The following is a 13,672-nucleotide window of genomic DNA, read 5'->3' as shown; positions in this document are numbered from 1 at the left end:
ATATATTTCCTTCACATAGTTTTCATTCTTGTTAACTCAGCTCTTGGCTGAAACAATTATACACTGATGTGAGTTCATTTACCTTGCATACGCAATTTATGTTTGCAGAAGTAACACTGCTTTACCTATATCCCACACCCATAACTCTTGATTCACTTCCTGATAAACATCTTTCCATCCAGCCTTAATACATACAGACCCAGCCTCTGCAGTAAAGAGTTCCACAAACTTACTGCTTTCTGAAAGATGAAATTTCTCATCATATTTCTTAAAAGGGTGACCACCTATTCTAAGATTACATTTTGGTTCTAGACACTCCCACAAGGAGAAGCAGCCTTTCCATGTCAATCCTGTCAAGTCTAGGAATCTTGTATGTTTCAATAAGATCACCTTTCATTCTACTAAAATCCACCTACTCAGCCTCTCCTCATAAGACTTCCTTCCATAGCTGGGATCAGTTTGGTGAATCTTCTCTGGACTGCTTCTAATGCAAGTGTATTTTTCCTTAAATAAGGGGCTCAAAATAATTCATAATATTCCAACTGTGGTCTGACTCGTGCCTTGTATTGTTTTAGCAAGACTTCATGATTTTTACACTCCATTCCCTTTAAAGTGAAGGTCAATATTCCATTTGCCTCCTCTATTACCTGCTGAACTTATAGGCTAGCTTTTTGAGATTTTTGCATAAGGTCTCCCAAATCCCCCCGAGTTGTAGTCTTCTGTAGTCTTTCTTCATTTAAGTAATACTCATCTCCCCATTCTTCCTGCCAAAGTACAAAACTTCTCATTTTCCCACTTTATATTCCACCTGCCAAGTTTTTTTTTCCAAATTGGTTAACATGTTTATATCCCTCTGTAGTATAAGTATAGATTCTGTTTCTAATCTTCCCACCTATTTAACACATTAATTAGTGTTTTGATAGAACTGCAGTCGCATAGAGGGCTGGAAATGGATAGTAGAGACCAAGTTGTTTTTCATGATGAACAGAAAGGCATGCTGTGAATGTGTTTCACTCTACATTCCTCAAGACAAACACAAGATCGCTAAATTTTCAATTATCATCGGAATCTGTATTATAGGAGAAGTATATGGATTTACACCAATCATCAGGGCTCCTACCCAAATATGACTGTTCTAACTAAAATACCTCATTTTGTATGCATTTATGTGGTGTAGTGGTAACATCAGTGGGCTTGTAATTCAGAACCTCAAGCTAGTCTTTCGGATAAAACTGTCAAGTTGGGTGATTATTGTAAAACAAGGATGATACGAAACTTATTTTAAAAAAAAGCAATAAAGTTCCATTAACATCCATGGGACTGCATTTGAGGCCAGTTGCTAAAATAATTGCCCGCCGGCCCTTTTTTGGAGTGGTGGTGTCCCTACCGCTAGACTGGAGGTCCAGGTTCAAGTATTATCTGCTCCAGACGTGTGTAATAACATCTCTGAGCAGGTTGGGGAGGAAAATAATTTAAATAATAAAAGCCAGTGATCTGAAAGCACTCTCATAATTTGGTGGATGAAGACAGAAAATGCCAAAAATACTCAGGAATTCAGACAGCATCTGTTGAGGAGACTTAGTGTTTTATATTGATAAAGTTTAATCAGAATTAAAACAGCTCTGATCTGGCATCTTATGTTGTCCTGCCAGAGATGCTGCCTGACTGACTGTTTTACTTACTTGTTTAACATAACATCGATCTTTCATCTTGTACAGATACTCCTGACCATTGTCTTACTTTCTTGGGGATTTGTTATTTACGCAGCCAGGATCACTGGTATTCAGCAACTGAAGAAGTTCTTTCCAGAAGCAGATGTTCATTAAGATTCTGTTGATGTGACAACAATCATTTTGGAAATACACTAAGCAGCCCACAATGAGAAGAAATGTTTTGGTATTGATGGTGCATTTTGTGAGACTGTGTAGCTTTCAAAGCAAGTACAGATCATCTTTCAGCAGTGCAAACATAACTAAATATGTGGGCAGAGATTGACCGTGCCAGAGGCAAATAAATGTTAATACAGTTCTGTTTTTTATAAAATGTAATTTCAATATTGAGTATATTTTGATAATACAGTTTTATTGCTAAATTGTTGAATTTGTTTTGATATACAGAGGAACTTTGATTATCCAGCATTCGATTAACCAAACTTCGGATCATCTGAATAAGATCGCAAGGTCCTGATGCATGGCTAACTATGTTATCCAACATCGATTATCTGGCATTCAGTTAACCAAATGAAATACTCCCCAGCCATGTCCTTCAGATAATCAAGGTTCCTCTGTATTGGGATATACTCCATTTCTAAACACTTGAAATTTGTGAATATTGTTTTATTGACTCTGACATCATGGATTTGAATTTTAAAAAAGTGAAAATATTAGGTGGGAGTGTGGAGCTCACCAACATAGGCATCATTTGAATTGAATAGTATAAATATTTTATTTTCCTTCAATCTTCAATGGGTTGCAGGCATTGCTGCTAAGACAAGCAATGTTGCCATCCAGTTAGGGAGATTAGTTTATATGTCAGTTATCTGTTGTTGGTGTTCAGTCATCAGGTAGCCTTTCAATCTATAATTGAATGTTCACCCCTTACATTTTATACTTTGCATTAAGTTTGTAATAGCTTCTCCTCCTGATTCACCCCATTAGCTCTGGTGTCCTCCAAGGCCTCTCCTATTTCTTATCTGCATTCTGGCGTTCACGTCTTTGGAAATCACAGCCATGGTTTACAGTTATTTCAATCAGCCCGTCGTGATATACTTTGACGCACCTCTGGGATAGGTGGGACTTATGCTGACAACACCCACCACAGTTTCCCGACTCCTCCAGTTGCTAAATTCTTAAACTATTTGCCTGATATCCCAGCACTGGATCAGCAGACATTTCTTCTAATTAAAGATTGAGAACTGAGACCACAGTCTTCCCTCAAACTTAGCTTTCAATTTGCGTCACATTCCTTGACAACTGTGTATTGCTGAACCAGATTGATTACAATCTTGGCCACATATTTAATAGAGGTCAGCTTGTGACTGTGTATCTGCACCATTACAAAGACTGCTTTATTTTTACTTTTGTTATATTGCCAGCTCTACCCATGCCTCAGCAACTTTATCTATTGCTGAAAGTCTCACCTTGTTACCTCTGGATTTGACTATTCCAATGCTTTGCCAGCTGGCTTCCACTCAATTGAGGTAATCTAAAACTAGGGACATTATCACTATTCCTTGTTGCTGAGTGCACCTAAATAGTCTGCAGTAGTTTACAGGAATAGCTATTACCTTCTCAAGGAATATTAAGGCCTGGACAATAAATGCTGGCCTAATCAATGACAGCACATCTCAAGAAAGGCAAAAAGAATTCCAATTTGTGTCTTCTTCTCCCAAATCCAGTTCACCCATCTCCCTGTGGTCATTGACCTACATTGGCTCCTGGTCAAGCAGTGCCTTGATTTGAATTTTATCATCCTGGATTTAAATCCCTCTACATCCTCCCCTGTCTTTATCTCTGTAACCTCTGTCAGATGAAAACCTGCAAGGAGTTCGGCGCTTAGCTAATTCTGGCCTTAAGTTGAAGTCCTCAGGCCTTCACAGGAACAGCTATGAAACATTTTTTTTTCCTGAAGAGTTTTTGCACCTAAAACATTAACCCTGTTTTTCTCTCCACAGCCATTTCCTGTCTGAAACAAAATTTAGCACTGAGCTCAGTGAAATTAGACCAGGTGACCAAAAGCTTTGTCAAAGAAGTAGGTTTTAAGGCAAAGTGGTTTGGGAGGGAAATTCCAAAGCTTAGGCTTGAGAGGTTGGGCCCTAGGCATGTGAAGGCATTACAACCAATGGCGATTTAATTAAAATGGCATGGGTGTCCAACACACCAAAACTGGGGGAAGCACAAATATTTCACAATGTCATAAGGTTGAAGGAGGTGACTAGAGCTGAGGAGGAGAATAGCAACCGAGAGATTTGAAAACATGCATAAGAAATGTAAAAAAACAATCCAGGTTTCGGTGAACTGGAAGTCAATTTGGGACAGGCATGCATATGGATAATAGGTGAACAGGACTCAGTGCAAATTAGGACATAGGCAGATTTTATATATTGTATATGAATAATAGCAACCTCTGCATCTTGGTAAGTCAGTGTTTAATGATAAATAACTCTTTCAAAATGAGAAGAAAATCTGTTCTATTCCATTGAATTCAATTTGTACAGCCATTAATGCTATACATTTACATTATGCTTTCATCCTGTAATTAGTGGTGTCCATTGTGCTCATCCTCTTGCATTGATGGAATAACTTCTCCTGTTTCCAAAATTCTGTCACCCTGAAGGAACAAATATAAAATATATGTCAGATGTGTGATTAGCTCAACAGATTCTCACTCGATTTGAAGGCCTAGAGTATAGTATGATGTTCTAAAGTATGGTATTCTTTATGGTAAATTTCCTTGTTTGCTTTTTCCAGATTTCCTCCATCTTAATTATATGTTTCCAGTCGTGAGTTTTTGCGTCAATTGGTTATTTTGAATTTCAATTCTTAGCAATCATTCTTTTCTCCATGTCATTTCACCACAAAGTCTACACAGTAATATTCCAGCAGTGAAGACCCTGCAAAACAGTTTGTTTAACATTTCCTCGTCCAAGCTACTTTTTCATAATCATACAACAAGAAAGAATCCCTTAGGCCTATCAAGTCTGTGCCAACCTATCTGCACTAATCTTAGCTTCTAGCACTTGGCCCATAGCTTTGACTATTTTGACATTTCAAAAGCTTATCCACATACTTTTTAAAGGTTGTGAGGTTTCCTGCCTCAACCACCATCCCAAGCAGTGCATTCCAGATTTCCACCATGCTTTCTGTGAAAAATATTTCCACAAATCCCATCTAAACCTCCTGCCCTTCACTGTAAAATTATGCACCCTCGTAAATGAATCTTCAACGAAGAAGAACAGCTGCTTTCTATCCACCCCGTCTATGCTCCACAATCTTATATACATCAATCAGGTGTCCCTTCTGCCTTTTCGTCTCCATAGCAAACAGTTTAAACCTATCCAGCCTCTTTTCATAGCTAAGATGCACCATCCCAGGCAGCATCCTGGTCACTCTCCTTTGCATCTCCGCCAATATAATCACATCCTTTCTGCAGTGAGGTGACACAGCACTTCAGTCGTTGCCTAACAAAAGTTTTGTACATTTCAAACACAAACTTCCCATTCTTATAAACTATGCCATGAGTGATAAAGGCAAGTGTCCTGTATTCATTCCTGACTGACCCTATGAAAATGTCCTTTCAGGGATCTGGACAGGCACCACAAGATTCTCCTTTTTATAGTCCTAAAAGATGTATTCACAAATATAGGAAACAAAAAAAGCCCTGAAAGGTTGTAGCGATCACTGGCAGTATTTTTCATTGGGATTCTCTTAATTTCCTGGCATTACTTTGCTTTAAATCCTGGAATAACAGAGAAAATGGCCTGTTTCCAGAATTCTCTTCTGAAACAGAAATGGCTGGAGGCAGTAGAAATCTTACCCAAAGGTACTTAACTATCATCCTTTTCACAAATTACATGATGCACCTCACTTAATCATCTGGATAAGAAACAAATTCTCCTCTGAATATGTCATGATTTCTGTTTATGCATCGATTTTCTATATTTGAAGGCTCCCTAGGTCACACCAGTGCACACATATCCTCAATGAGATAGTTCTCAAGACCCATCGAGTGGCAGGCATCTTCCAACTCATCTGCAATGAAACAGGAGATTTTCTTCACGGTCAAATATTGGGAGAAGCAGAAATAGAACATTTCTAGCCACTTGTTGGGAATTGTCTTTGCTTGCTTAAAATTGTATGATTTTGGATAGTTGAAAACAGGATGACAAAATACAATGTACACTAATGCAGGCAAGTACCATTCAACTATGGTACTGCATACTGCAAGTTTATCTCAAAATATCACCCATATGTGCTACAGTTAAATCTTGATTGGAGAGGAATTTTCAGGAGCATGCTTATTAGCTCCGTGTTTCTGTGCCTCTCCAAGGAGATTACACAGCTGCGGGGACTGGAGGGAATGAAGTCACATTCAAAGTTCCTGTTTGATGAATAAAAACGCATGCTGATTCCAGTTTATTTTTTGTTTCATTTCAGATTTCCAATATTCTCAGTTTTTTAAATAAATCCCTCTTCATTATTTTATTAAATTGAAGAACCTGCTTATACGTTGTTGCACGTGGCACAAATTCTGGCAAGTAACTCACCGGGAAAATTCTCGGCTTCACACTCACAATGCCATATGGTTTTGTCTGTGGAATGGAAAGCACATATCAAAGAAATGAAAAATTGATACATATTATCCACAAGGTCTACACTTCCACAGTATCTTTAACATTGTAAGTACCCCCAAGATACCGAACAGGAGCGATTCTCATACAAGGACAGTGAACAAAAGCTTGATCAGAGATGCAGGTTTTAAGGAGTTAGAGAGGGAAGGTATTCCAGAGCTCAGGGCTTAGGCAACTGAAGGTAAAGCCACCAATGGTAAAGCAATGAAAATCCTTGCTAAGAGATTTGTATCATCAGTAGCTGAAGGTGAGCAGAGTGGTGCCACTATTTAAGAAAGGTGATAAGAAAAAGTCAGGAAACTAGCCTGGTGAGCCTGACGTCGGTGGTGAGCAAGTTGTTGGAGGGAATCCTGAGGGACAGGATTTACAAGCATTTGGAAAGGCAAGGACTGATTAGGGATAGTCAACATAGCTTTGTGCATGGGAAATTATGTCTCACTAACTTGATTGAGTTTTTTGAAGAAGTAACGAAAGGGATTATGAGGGCAGAGCGGTGGACGTGATCTATATGGATTCGACAAGGTTCCTTAAAGAAGACTGGTTAGCAACGTTAGATCACATGGAATACATCACATGGCTCTAAGGTAGAAGGCAGAGGGTGGTGATGGAGGGTTTCTTTTCAGACTGGAGGCCTGTGACCAGCAGTATGCCACAGGTTTGGTGCTGGGTCCACTGCTTTTCATTATTCATGTAAATGATTTGGATGTTAACATAAGAGTTATGGTTAGTAGGTTTGCAGGTGACACCAAAATTGGAGGCATAGCGGACAGCAAAGAAGGTTACCTCACAGTACAATGGGATCTTGATCAGATGGGCCAGTGGGCTGAGGAGTGGCAGATGGGAGTTTAATTTAGATAAATGTAAGGTGCTGCATTTTGGAAGGGTAAATCCGGGCAGGACTTATACATTTAATGATAAGGTCCTGGGGAGTGTTGCTGAACAAAGAGACCTTGGAGTGCAGGTTTGTAGTTCCTTGAAAGTGGAGTCGCAGGTAGATAGGATCGTGAAGAAGTCGTTTGGTTGCCTTTACTGGTCAGTGCATGAAGTTTAGGAGTTGGGAAGTATTGTTGCTGTACAGGACATTAGTTAGACGACTATTGGAATAGTGTGTGCAATTCTAATGTCCCTGCTATAGGAAGGATGTTGTGAAACTTGAAAGGGTTCAGAAAAGATTGACAAGGATATGGCCAAGATTAGAGGGTTTACGCTATAGGGAGAGGCTGCATAGACTGGGACTATTTTCCTTAGAGCATCAGAGGTTGAGGGGTGACCTAAGAGAGGTTTGTAAAATCATGAGGGGCATGGATACGGTAAATAAACAAGATCTTTTTCCCTAGGTGGGCAAGTTCAAAACTAGAGGGCATACGTTTAAGATGAGGGGAAAGATTTAAAAGGGATTAGGGGCAACTTTTTCACGTAGAGGGTGGTACGTGAATGGAGTGAGCTGCCAGTGAAAGCTGATACAATACATTTAAAAGACATCTGATTGGGTACATGAATAGGAAGGGTTTAAATGAATATGGGTTAAATGCTGGCAAATGGGAACTAGATTTATTTAGGATATCTGCTTGACATGCATGAGTTGGCCTGAAGGGTTCGTTTCTGTGCCGTACATCTCCATGACGAAAATCATCGATGCTCAAGAGTGTAGAACTGAAAAAGGACAGAACAACTGCAGATGTTCGATGTGATAAGGTGAGGCCATGGTTAGATTTGAGAATAATACACTTTGTTCCTGAAATGTACTCCAAAGATGCGGGCAAGATATGCAGCTTCCAAATTTACCTATACTGCTCATTTTCTCTGTGTTTTGCATGATCTTGTATTTGTTTGATCACTAAAAAAAGTCCCTGTGAACCTAACTGCTACCATTCTATTGCTTCTAACTCTAATTCAGCACTTACAATATCTTAGAATTAGTTACAGCACAGAAAGAAGTCATTTCTTTCATTGTGTGCAAGCTAGATCTCTACAAGATGAACTCAACCAATCCTATTCACATGCCATTTCCACAGAGTCTCACAAACGTAGCTTTGTTTACTTGTGGAAACGCTACACTGGTGGGGAGGTGCTGTCCTTTGAATAAGATGTTAAGACAAAGCCTCATGTTCCACAATAGTGGAAATAAGCTGTTTCTAACATTACAGCAGTGAGTGTGCTTCAAAAGTGCTTCATTAGATGTAAATTGCTTAGGGACATTCAGAAAGAAACTACAGACAATGTATTATGTTAGCTCTTCATTTAGATTACCAACAATTGCCAGTACTTACTGCAACATGGTACTTCACATAGTAGTGAATAATCCAGGCAGGAATCAACAACCGAGTCAACGTCCACCAGCCTGCAGAGCATGTCTTGTAGGTCTGAAATATGAAATAATTACAAAGTGAGAACATCCTCATCAAGAACTTGACAAGAATATAAGATTTTAGAAAAAGAACAGTCAAGACACTTTAGAAAGTGTGTACTTAGATTAGAACATTGAAACCATCGGTTTACAAATAGCTTAGAGTGACTCATTTTGTATTCAAAACCATGATGTACTTCTGCTAAAAGTAATCTTATTACAATAAATTCAGTGCAAAATTGTCTTTACCTCCAAGCCTGATGTCCTGGGTTCAAGTATCACCTGCTATAGAGGTGTGTATTAACATCTCTGAACAGGTTGATTAGAAAAATATCTCTAACTACAAGCTCTTATCTTTGGAACTGTTTCAACAAATCTCATTTACATCTTCTCCAGGACCCCACATCATTCCCAAGATTATGTTTTAACCTGGTAACTCATTTGTGAATCCTAACTTCAAGGCTTAATCCTGGAGATTCAAAATTGTGGAACCAACAAATCATCTATCTCTGGATCTCTACACAATGGAAGAGGACTCAAGTACATTTGGAATGAGATGTGAAAGAAAAAACCCCCGCAGGCACATTGCAGATTAGTTGCATAGCTCTTTCATTGTGCTGAAACGGCACAATGGGCCAACTGACTTCCTCCTTGGTTGTGCTCTTCTATGTTTCCACGGCTTCTCTCACTTCCATTGACACCTAGGAAGCACGATGGCTGTTCCACTTGTTTCCATCAGGTTGAAAAAGCCAGCAGTCAGAGACCATGAGACTTTATGGCTTTGAAAATTCTTACCCCGTCTCATGGCAACATTCACATTCAGACTGATAAATCAACTGATACTCCAATACATGGTAGGCAGCAAGACTGGGAGAGATACTTGTAAGCAAAGCTTGAGATGGAGTGGTGTTATAACTATTTGCAACTTACTTAAACTAAGAGAGGCACCAATGGAACTCCCGCACAATGGTTAACCATGAATGAAGGAACTCCATGATAATTTTTTTTTTGTTTGTTTTAACCCCCACACTACCGCCTAACTGCGGTAGTGCTTATTTTTTTCCCCAGCACCCACGGGGTGTGTGTGTGCAGGTGTGAGACGCAGTGAGAGACACAAGGTGTATGAATCTTTATTCGATTTCCACCACCAGGAAGATAGGAAAACATCCGAGTGGCCAGTGACAAGCACTGCCCTTCACAGCAAAGGACAATGCTGTGTGATCAAAACAGTGAAGGGGAGGGTAGGGACTAAATCAAAATAGAGTTGGAGGGGGAAATAATGCACTCCACTCCCTGCGGCGCCCACCTCTCCCTGAATAACTCCAGGGTGTTGGTGGACACCGTGTGCTCCTTCTCCAAGGACACTATATTTTTAACAATGAGGACAAGCACAGCATGTCTGGATTAGTAAAGGGAAAAGAGAAATGACAGTGTCCTGACTAGAAACCATCAACTGTGGATGCTGTGTGAAAACTGCATCAAGTAAGCTATTATACCCTCTCCAGCTGCACTGCCTGTTGACACCCAAACATAAATAGTGACCATTAAAAGAATTGTATTCCAGCAAATAAATCAATATCCTCAAGCACTGAAGGGAAGAAATTTGGTGAGAAGGTTGGTCAGTAGGCAGCAAAATCTGAGTTTGGACTCACTTTACCACAGGAATATCCAGGTGGCCTCCTTCTTCCACGATAGCAACTTCCCTTCCCATGTGGTTGACGATGCCCATCTCCTCCACTTCACCCACTACTGCCCTTGAACCCCACCCCTCCCAACGCAACAAGGACAGAACCCCCCTGGTCTTCACCTTCCGGTCCACCATCCTCCGCCACCTCCAAACGGACCCCACCACCAGAGATATATTTCCCTCCCCACCCCTATCAGCGTTCCCAAAAGACCATTCCCTCTGCAAGGTCCACACCCCACTCCTGGCACCTTTCCCTGCCACCGCAGGAAGTGCAAAACCTGTGCCCATACCATTCACTCACCTCCATCCAAGGGCCCAAGGGATCCTTCCACATCTGTCAGAAATTTACCTGTACCTCGACCATTGTCATCTACTACATCTGTTGCACCCGGTGTGGTCTCCTCTACATCGGGGAGACAGGACCCCTCCTTGCGGATCATTTCAGAGAACATCTCTGGGACACCCGCACCCAGCAACCCCATCGCTCCATGGCTGAACACTTCAACTCCTCCTCCCACTCTCATGGGAAAGCAGGTCCTGGGACAACTCCACCGCCAAACCATTACCACCTGATGCCTGGAGGAGGAATGCCTCATATTCCGCCTTGGGACCCTGCAACCACACGGGATAAATGTGGATTTCAACAGCTTCCTCATTCCTCCTCTCCCCACATTATCCCAGTCCCAAGCCTCCAACTCGGCACCGCCCTCTGGACCTGTCCATCACTCCCACCTCTGACCTATCACCTTCTCAACAGCTTCCTCATTTCTCCTCTCCCCACATTATCCCAGTCCCAGGCCTCCAACTCGGCACCGCTCTCTGGACCTGTCCATCACTCCCACCTCTGACCTATCACCTTCTCCCTAACCTTCATCCACCTATCACTTTCTCAGCTACCTTTCCCCAAACCCCACCATCCTCCCATTTATCTCTTAGCCCCGATCCACAAGCCACATTCCTGATGAAGGGCTTATGCCCGAAACATCGATTCTCCTGCTCTTCGGATGCTGTCTGACCTGCTGTGCTTTTCCAGCACAACACTCTCGAGACAGGAATATTAAATACCAGTAGAAATGCCCATGAAAATATATATAACTGAACTTAATTAAAATGTTAAGTTTTGGTCACAGATAATGTTCAATTAATGTTTCTATTAATTTGAATATATTTCAAGTTGTTGATTCTCTCAGATCTCGTTCAGATTTATTAGGCCATAATAGACAGAACAGCTGTTTGCAAAATGTCTGATCCCTGAATTTTAAACAGTACGAAGTCTGCGTGCAATCTGTCCCAGCAGTTCAGTGGTATCACTAATTTCCTCAAATGCACCATATAAAGCATTATATCCAAATGCATGACAGCTTTGTTTGGCAACTGCTCTGCCCGGGACTGTAAGAAACTACAGAGAGTTCTGCATTGTTTCTGAGAAACTATGATATTGGATAAACAGCACAGAAACAAGTAAATTAGGTCTGATCAGTCCATGCCAGTGCTCACGCTCTATTTGAGACCCCACCCTTCCTTAATTAACCTCATTAGCATAACAATGTATTCCGGGAGAAAGTGAGGACTGCAGATGCTGGAGATCAGAGCTGAAAATGTGTTGCTGGAAAAGCGCAGCAGGTCAGGCAGCATCCAGGGAACAGGAGAATCGACGTTTCGGGCATAAGCCCTTCTTCAGGAAACGTCGATTCTCCTGTTCCTGGATGCTGCCTGACCTGCTGCGCTTTTCCAGCAACACATTTTCAGCTAACAATGTATTCCCTTCACCTTCATAAACTTGGGATCTATAGAATGTGTGTTAGAGAGTTTCATAATCTCACCGTTTCTCAGGAAAAGATGTATTCTCTGAATTCCCAATTGGATTTCACAGAATTGCAGTGCAGAAGTACCAGCTCTCCATACAGACATCATGACAGTGGCATTTCCCTGCCCTTTTCCCACAACCCTAAAAACTGTTTCTATTTAGATAATCATATAATGCTCTCTTGATTGCCTCAATTAAACCTGCTCACCACATTTCTAGGTATTAGCCTAGCTACTCATCGTATAAATGTTTTCACAGAATCTCAGAGTTAAATATAAGATGGCGGCACCAGCAATGTGGGCAGCGTTTATGCTCCAGGGCCCATCCACTCCCTCCCTTCTTTCTTTAACTTTTTTGTCTTTTCTTTTTCTTCATCTTCTTCAACGTTCATCAATTGTTATGACGCGGAAGGATCCATTCTGCCCATTGTACCAACTGTGGTCATATTACCTCGTGCCAATCTCCTCCTTTTACCACATATATTCCACTTCAATTCAAATACCATAACCATCCAATGCCTCCACCATATTTCTAGAACAGTGCATTCCGTATTCTAACTCCTTGTTGTGAGCAAAGGTTTTTCTCACATCACCCTTGATTCATTTGCTCATTAAATCTATGCACTCTCCTTTTTCCCTTTTATGAGTGGGAACACCAACCAACCCCACCTCCCTGTGGCTGAACACTTTAACTCCCCCTTTCACTCCACCAAGAATATGCAGGTCCTGGGCCTCCTCCACCCGACGCCTGGAGGAAGAATGCTTCATCTTCCGCCTTGGGACCCTGTAACCACACTGGATTAATGTGGAATTCACCAGTTTCCACATTTCCCCTTCCCCATCTTATCCCAGTCCAAGCCTCCAACTCAGCACCACCCTTTTGACCTCTCCATTGTCCTTCCCATCCATCCACTCCACCCTCCTCTCTGACCTATCACCTTCGCCGCCACCTTCATCTATCTATCGCATTCCCAGCTACCTTTCCCCCAGCCCCACCACCCTCCCATTTATCTTTCACGCCCCCACCAAGGGTCCACAAGCCTCATTCCTGATGATGGGCTTAAGCCTGAAACATCGATTCTCCTGCTCCTCGGATGCCGCCTGTCCCACTGTGCTTTTCCAGCACCACACTCTTGACTCTGATCTCCACCATCTGCAGTCCTCACTTTCTCCTTTTTTCTTTAATACCTTCTTCTTACCTAGTCTGTCCAGCACACTCACGATTTTGAAAACTGCTTCCATGTCTCATGGCAACCTTCCTCTCTCGAAGGAGGACAGTTCCAACTTCTTCAATCTCTCCTTAGGTAGCTGAAGTTTCTCATATCTGGAACTATTCTAGTAAATCGCTTCTTCATTCTCTTCAATGCACTTGCATCTTTCCTGTAATGTGGCCTCCACATCTGTACACAATACTCCACCTGAGTTCAACACCACCTCTTGTACTCCATGCTCCTATTAATAAATCCAAAAACACAGCATACTT

General features: G+C 41.4%; 1 protein-coding gene across 1 annotated transcript; it reads right to left on the bottom strand.

Annotated features, from left to right (window-relative positions):
• Positions 1-4,130: 4,130 nt before the first annotated feature.
• LOC122562969 (NADH dehydrogenase [ubiquinone] 1 beta subcomplex subunit 6-like) lies at positions 4,131-8,760 on the bottom strand. The gene is made up of 3 exons (XM_043716276.1): positions 8,620-8,760; positions 6,266-6,310; positions 4,131-4,329 (listed from the first exon to the last, which is right to left on the bottom strand). The coding sequence occupies exons 1-3, from the start codon at positions 8,749-8,751 to the stop codon at positions 4,258-4,260; spliced, it is 249 nt and encodes an 82-aa protein (XP_043572211.1). The 5' UTR covers positions 8,752-8,760; the 3' UTR covers positions 4,131-4,257.
• Between the last annotated feature and the right edge of the window lie 4,912 nt (positions 8,761-13,672).

Source organism: Chiloscyllium plagiosum, chromosome 2 (assembly GCF_004010195.1).
Source record: "Chiloscyllium plagiosum isolate BGI_BamShark_2017 chromosome 2, ASM401019v2, whole genome shotgun sequence".
Lineage (NCBI taxonomy): Eukaryota > Metazoa > Chordata > Chondrichthyes > Orectolobiformes > Hemiscylliidae > Chiloscyllium > Chiloscyllium plagiosum.
The sequence above is the reverse complement of the archived record's forward strand: the minus strand, read 5'-3'. Positions and strand labels throughout refer to the sequence as shown.

What these genes read in the sequence shown, in the direction of transcription:
- LOC122562969 (XM_043716276.1), bottom strand. Translation starts at nt 8,751, where the DNA reads ATGAGGATGTTCTCACTTTGTAATTATTTCATATTTCAGACCTACAAG. An exon ending in ATGTGAAGTACCATGTTGCA is followed by an intron (nt 6,311 to 8,619) that starts GTAAGTACTGGC and finishes TCCATTCCACAG; the next exon opens with ACAAAACCATATGGCATTGT. An exon ending in TGAAGCCGAGAATTTTCCCG is followed by an intron (nt 4,330 to 6,265) that starts GTGAGTTACTTG and finishes TTGTTCCTTCAG; the next exon opens with GGTGACAGAATTTTGGAAAC.